The sequence below is a fragment of the Oryx dammah genome, unplaced genomic scaffold (genome assembly GCF_014754425.2).
Source record: "Oryx dammah isolate SB20612 unplaced genomic scaffold, SCBI_Odam_1.1 HiC_scaffold_26, whole genome shotgun sequence".
Lineage (NCBI taxonomy): Eukaryota > Metazoa > Chordata > Mammalia > Artiodactyla > Bovidae > Oryx > Oryx dammah.
In genome coordinates this window covers 37,517,944-37,524,973 of record NW_024070210.1, presented here as the reverse complement: position 1 = coordinate 37,524,973, position 7,030 = coordinate 37,517,944, and the positions used below count along the sequence as shown (strand labels likewise).

General features: G+C 54.1%; 1 protein-coding gene across 1 annotated transcript in view; it reads right to left on the bottom strand.

Moving 5' to 3' along the window:
- Positions 1–55: 55 nt before the first annotated feature.
- The window catches only part of DUOX1 (dual oxidase 1), a 31,696-nt gene continuing 24,721 nt past the window's right edge, over positions 56–7,030 (bottom strand). The window contains exons 28-33 of the mRNA XM_040226438.1: positions 4,136–4,289; positions 3,502–3,734; positions 3,103–3,261; positions 1,653–1,808; positions 1,389–1,517; positions 56–846 (exon numbers count right to left, since the gene is read on the bottom strand). Coding sequence (XP_040082372.1) covers positions 724–846; positions 1,389–1,517; positions 1,653–1,808; positions 3,103–3,261; positions 3,502–3,734; positions 4,136–4,289 — 954 coding nt within the window. The 3' untranslated portion in view covers positions 56–723. The remainder of the gene's footprint in view (positions 847–1,388; positions 1,518–1,652; positions 1,809–3,102; positions 3,262–3,501; positions 3,735–4,135; positions 4,290–7,030) is intronic.

The window sequence follows — 7,030 nt, the reverse complement described above, 5'->3', positions numbered from 1 at the left end:
GTGGCTCTTCTGCCAGTACCTACCCCATCCTGGAGCAGAATAAAGAAACCGTTAGGGCAGAAAAGTGGTTTATTTATAAAAGAGATTATTAGAGCAGGAAGAGGGGAGGAGAGCGGAGGAGGACCCAGACATGTTGGGCCAGGTTCTGACGACAGTACGTGTTTAAAAACGGGGAAAAGATCAATTGTACTGTTGGAATGGGGTCCTCAGGGGGGCATTCCTGTAAATTGCTCTCTGTGGCTCTACCCTCTCTAAGGCATTTGCCATCCCTTTGACAGTGGAGAGCTCAGAGGAGAGGAAGTTTTGGGGGGTGGGGTGAGGGGTTTTAGGATGCCAGAATCTATCTGTGCTCCCACTTCATCCCTAAGCTCATAGCCCCCTACACACACACACACACACACACACAATTTGTCTGCTCAAGCCTTTTGATTTTTTTCCTTATTTTGGAAGAAGAGGTGTCACTTTGCCGCAAAACAACAATAGATCTCCTAGCTCCCAACTTTTAGTCCCTACACAGTGCCTTGCATTTCTCTGGGCTGAGACATTCTGGACCTGGGAGTCCCTGAACCCACATGGGGTGACTGACCATGGCCACCTGGACCAAGGTTAGGAGGTAGAAATGGGGAGATGGCTGAGGAAGCCAGAAACAGGAAATCTGGAGGTGAGGTGTTAGGCTGAACCTCTGCTCAGCTAGACAGTGGGCAGAGCCCCTGGGCAGGAAGCCTAGAAGTTCTCATAATGGTGGGAGAAATGAGTCCTATCCTGCCTGTTGATGAGCTGACAAGCCTTTTCTACATTCTTGGTCATGCCAGGGGGGCCGCAGCTGAACACCCCAATCTTCCGGACCTGTTGGAGAAAGAAGTGAAGGCCAGCTCAGCGTTTAGAGGGAGGGTCTAGCTCAGTGTCTAATTCCATGCTCATGTGAAAGACCTTGGTGAGGACTCATTCCATGATCCTGTGAAGGTTTACTCCATACTGTGCGTGGTGAGGGCTGGCTCAGGGTTTATAAATCTCGCTGAGTTTTGGAAGACTTGTTCTCTGTGGGGCCAGCCTTGACTCTTTTCCAAGGCATTTGCTAGCTTCAAGTGTAAGCCCAGTGTTTGTCTGGATAGTATTAATGGTAAGCGTAGCTCTGAGTTTATGGTGAGGACCAGCTCCACCACTGAGCCTTTCCTTTGGGACAAGGCATCATGGCTTCAGAAGTAGCAAGTCCCTGCTGCCTGCTTCCTCCCTTGGCCCTTGAGTGACCCTCACCTCTCCTTTTCCATTCCATCACCCCACCAGACTCCTCAGGGATGGGTCCTCCCTTTATGGAGCAGGTTTGGGAGCTTTGCTCAGGCCTCAAATGATAAAGGTGAAGAAAACCTGAACATGGGGTGGGAACTGACCTGTGGATGGACCTTCTGCAGAGAGTTGAAGAATGCCTCGAAGGGGGGGCGGCCAAAGTGGGTGATGGAGCGCAAGCCCGTGAACAGACTCCGATTCAGCACCTTCTGGAAGTGCCGCTCACAGATGTACTGGGGGAGGGAGCAGAGGAGGAAGGTCACAGCCAGCAGACTCAGGGTCAGCTCCTCATCCAGAGGCTGGTCCGCCCACCCGCCTTGGCCATCCTGGTTTGCCCTGCCCACCCACAGAGTCGCCCCCTGACGCACCAGCATGGTGGTCCTGAGATCGAACTTCTCAGCCAGCTGGGTGATGTAGATGTGCACGGACACGAGGTCCTGGCGGTCATTCTCCTCCACCTCCCGGATGATGTCAGCCAGCCACTCAAACTGCCGCTGGGTCCGCGTCACCCAGATGAAGTAGATCTAGGGACACGGCTGGAGCTTGGGACCCAGCTCGTCTCAGAGTCCCTACCTCCCAGGAATCGCCACTCCTTCTGGTCTCAGAGCAGCTTGTGCGTCTCCCCAGGCAGCCAGGGGAGGTGAGTGTATGGGGCCATGCTCTGAGGCCCCAGAGCCTGAAGTGGAAGTGAGCAATAGCCTGGGGCCGTGAGAAAGGACCCCTGTCAAGTGAGCTGAAGGTCTGGTGGGGTGGGAGGCAGCCTGCCCTTCCACTCAGTCCAGTGGGCCCTGTTCAAGCTGCTAGGCTCCCAATTTACAGGCTGCCCGAGGGGAGAGGGACCAGATGAGGGGTGTGTCACACAATGGCCTCTGGAAAGACTGAGTTGGCTACCTGGAGTGGATGGGCATGGGCTCGAAGAGAGACCAGGGAGGACTTCCTGGTGGTCCGGTGGCTAAGAAGCCATGCTCCTAATACAGGGGGCCTGGCTTGATCGCTGATCAGGGAACTGGCTCTCACATGCTGCAACTGAGTTCTCAAGCTGCAACTAAGACCTGGTGTAGCCAAATAAATAAATGGGTCCCTGGGGGACTCATCTCCAGCTTCTGATGGGGAGAAATGGAGCTGTATGAGTTAAGGAGCAGAGACAGAGCTGGCACAAACGGGAGCCAGGTAGCTGTCTGTCACCCTCCGAGTCCTGACAGCATACGGGCTGGGCCTCTGCCCGCTGCATTCTTGCACCCCTGACTCACCTGCCAGGCCTAGAGAGACAAGCAGGGGCCTGCCACCAGGGCTAGGCTCAAGTGAAGGGGCCTGGTGTGGAGGGGCCTGCGGGCCTGGGCTGTGTTTCTGGAGCCGACCAGGCCCACCAGCCCTGCCTTGCAGCATCTCCTCCTCTTCCTCTTGAGAGCAGGGCCGGTTTTACCAGTGCCCCACCCCAAGTGCTCCCTTCCCTCTCTCCACCCAACAGTGCTTGAGGGGCGGGCCCCCTCTCCAACCCTGGCTGGAGGGACTCTCAGAAGCAGATTCTATGTGGGGCACCCCATAACTGAGGGAAGAGTCTGCAGGCATCAGCAAAACCCCTCTGTCCTTTAGGGTCCAGGAATGGTCTGACTGTGCTGTGTGCTGCGGTCCATGGGGTCACAAAGAGTCGGACACGACTGAGCTACTGAACAACAAAAATATCCTGACTCCCTTGGTTCAGGCCAGCTCAGCCTTGCCTAGAACAGGGAGGCCAAGAACAGAGGCAGGGGACAGGCGCAGATGGACACAGTGACAGGGAGAAGGGGACCACAGCTGGTGGGAGGAGGGGACACTCACCTTCTTACAGAACACTTGGCAGCTGACTAATGACTTGAAGACCAGGTCTTTGAGGATGGAGGCAAAGGGGGTGACCCCAATGCCCCCTCCCACCAGCACTGACACCTCAAACTTATGCCACTCTTGGTGGCCCTCTCCAAATGGCCCATCGAGGTACAGCTGCAGGAAAGAGAGTGGGTTAGAGTTGAGTTCAGCTACCACCACAGTTCTGAAGCCAGAAATGGGAGGCAGGGAAATGCAGGCAGGTTTATGGAGTGAGGGAGCCGCGGGAGCCTTGAAGCATCATCTGAGAAAATCAGTCTCTCAAGGAGGAACACAGTGGGGAGTCTGGTGCCGCAGGACCAATGCCTGCTAAGGGGATGCGGGAGCGTGTGGTACGCCTAGCCTGGGTCTGGGCACCTTTGGATATTTGGCACAGCTGTCACTCGTCGGAGGTGAGTAGATCTCCCTGAGGCGGGTGGTCCAGGGCCCCGCTGCCCGGATATGCAGGCTAAGCGTCTCCTCGTGGGGTGCTGATGTCAGCGTGAAGGGGTGGTACTCGGTGGTCCCCAGAGCCAAGCAGGCGATCCGCACCCACTGTCCTGACTTGTACTCAAAGCCTTGGGGCCGCTGGAACTCCAGGTGGGTCACTCCTGAGAAGGGGAGGTGGGCGGTAGCCCGCTGTTCTGAATCCAGCAACAGTGGGGCCCCCTGAGAGTTTCCCCACCTGCAACCTCAGCTCTGCTTTTAGAATATGACAAAGAAGGCATCCCCTCATCAGAAGTAACAACACCCCCAGGCCGTGTCTACCCTGAACAGGGTTTGGGCAGCACTGGGGCTGGTGGGCAGCAGGACAAGAAGTGGCCTGGCTCAGGCTCCTCCTCTCTCTGGTGTGAGAGCAGCTTAGGTCCCCTGGCAAAGAGCTTCTTGTACTCACTCCCTCATCCCTACCACTTCAAGGGCCCTGCTAATTCCACTGGGCCGGGCTTTGTCCTGCCCTGTCAGCATCCACAGAACCACCAGCCTGCTACCCTGACAGCCTCTAGGCTGGTACCTGAAGGCAGCAGCTCCGCCTTCACCACGCTGATCTCCACCTTCTTCCGGCTCAGGCTCACCAGCTTGTCCCCCACATAGATAAGTGCTGGGACCAGGAAGAAGATGTGGAAACGAGGCAGCTGGATCAGGGCAAAGCTGCCGTGGATGATGAGCTGGAGAGAGCAAAGAGTACAGCTGAGATCAAAGCCACACCCACAACAGGATCTGACCCCTGCATCCTTCCCCAACTGGCCTATCCAATCCCCACCTCGTCAGGTGCAATGCTCCTTCCAGGCTCCAAAACCTAACCACTCCCAACCCATCCTCCATAGCATCCATCTGCATCTCCCTGATACCATCCTAGACTAAGCCACCTGCACTCACGCAGTAGCCTCCTAACTGTCCGCGGGCTGCCCTACTGTGATGTGTTCTTTCCAAGACAGTATGACTTTTTAAAGTTCCTTTTATCATGTCATCCCAGCTCAGAAAACCTTAGAGGATTTCCTACTTCACCACAAGGGCTTGTGATGCTCTGTTTTCTGCCTGGCAGCATTCCCCGCTCCCTGTTTTTCAAACACAAGTCCTTTCTATTTCTGGACTTTCCACCTGTTGCTCCCTCTGGTGGGAAGGCCTTTCCCCTAGTTTCTCCCACCACCTCATTTTTCAGGTCTCAGCAGAAAGGCCACCTCCTCAGGCCTTCTCCCTTCCCCCGGCACACTCTCTATTCCGTCTCCCTGTTAACTCCATTCACAGTCGTCATCCGCGATATTTGTATTCCTTCATCCGTGGACATGTTTACTGTTGTTCTCCCCACTGGACTGGAGAAGTAGGGACTACATCCATTTTCCACAACACTCTCAGCTCCCATCAGTTTCTGCCTGGCACATGGTAGGTACTCAATAACTAGTGAGTCAGTGGAAGGGGTTTCCCCAATTTACCCAATTCCTTTGGAGACTAAGACACCTAATCAGTCCTCTTTTTCCATGAAGGAACTAACAGGTATTATCCAACTCTGGTTCTTTCCCCAGCCAGCTGGTCTAACACGGTCAGATACGACTTGCCCCACTCTTTCCCCTTGCTTGTTTGCGTCTAGTCAGTCTGGCTCCCGCCTCCACCTCTTCTCAGGACCTGCTCACAGCAGACTCACAGTGGCCATTCCCCGAGGTCTCCCTTTAGATGGCATTCACTCCCACCCTCCGCAGCCTATGGCTCTAGTGAGCATCCCTGTCTTGCCTCTTTAGCAACAATGTTCTGCTGGTTTTCCCTCTTTCCCTCTCTGTCTGTTCACTTTCTGTCTCCTGCACTGGCTCTGCTCCTCCCAACTCCTAATCCTGTGTGTTGCCCAAGCCCGATTTCTTCACCCTCTGCTCTTCTACAATCTCCCACACAACGGGGCCTCTCAACTGAGCCACAGCCCTTCAGCCTCGAATATTCTGTTGTCATTTGCACCTCTCCACCAGTGCTCCTGCCTTTCTTCTTCTTCTTTTTTTTTTTTCTCTTGATCAGGGATTGAACCCAGACCTCGGACCCTTGGCAGTGAAAGTGCAGAGTCCTAAGCCCTGGATTGCTAGGGCATTCCATCATAGGTGCCCTTCCTTCCACCTAGAACGCTCAGTTCCCATTCTGCCCTGTTAAACCTTAGCTTATCTCTCCTTCAGGCTTAGCCCAAGTTCCATCTTCTCTGTGAAATCTTCCCTAACCAGTTTGGCCCAAATGAGGCTCCCTTCAATGGGCTCTTGTAACTGACTGACTGGAACATGCAGCTCAGCGATTAATCCCATATTATCTGGTCATTTTGATCACTGCACGTACATGGCACTAATCTCTGAAGCTAATCCTCAGTTTCCAAGGGCAGAGCTTAGAGTCTCCTCTTCCTCTGCTGGGCCTCTGTGTGTGTTAGTCACTCAGTCGAGTCTGACTCTTTTGACCCCATGGACTGTAGCCCACCAGGCTCCTTTGTCCATGGAATTCTCAAGGCAAGAATAACGAAGTGGGTTGCCATTTCCTTTTCCAGGGGATCTTCCTGACTCAGGGATCCAACCCAGGTCTTCTGCATTGCAGGCAGATTGTTTATGGAGCAAGTATATCCTAGGCCCTCAACAGATAACTGTTCAAATGAACTCAGTCCCTCATTCAGCTCTCCACTCCTCCAGCTGAGTGTTCCCCAATTCTTCAACTTCTCCCCACAGAGCTAACTTGAACCTTTTGGGGCTGTGAATTGGCTCCAGTTTTCCCAAGATCCTCTTTCATTACAGAGCCCACGCCCACCCTTGAGGCTTTCTGAGAACAATGTCTGGATGACTTCATACTCCTCTGTTTATACACCTTGCTTGGTGTTGGCTCTACCTTGAAACCGCAAAGGTGCTGCAGAGTCATGGTTGATCAAGGAGCCTGGGGAACAGCCTGCCAGCTCAGCTTCTGCTGCACTAGCTCCAGCCTCTACAGCCTGAATAGGGAGCCTAAACACCTTTGCCCAGGGTCTGCTCCATAGTGGAATCATTTACTTGTAACTTTCTGTCTGAGGGCAAGTGGCCACATCTGAGGTAAATGGAAAGGCAGCTGGTGTTTTGTGCCTGCATGCTAAGTTGCTTCAGTTTCGTCCAACTCTTTGGACCCTATGGACCATAGCCCACCAGGCTCCTCTGTCCATGGGATTCTCCAGGCAAGAATACTGGAGTGAGTTGCCATGTCCTCCTCCAGGGGATCTTCCATGACCCAGGGATCAAACCCAGGTCTCTTATGTCTCCTGAGTTGGCAGGCAGATTCTTTACCACTAGTGCCACCTGGGGAACCCTGCGATGCTCCCAGGCTGCCAGTGCTAGGACTTCCCAGCTGAGGGTCCTGCACCTTGCTTAGCTGCTGACTTCCCTGTTGGCATCCCCAGTGATCCCCAGAACCCAGGGATAAATCAGAA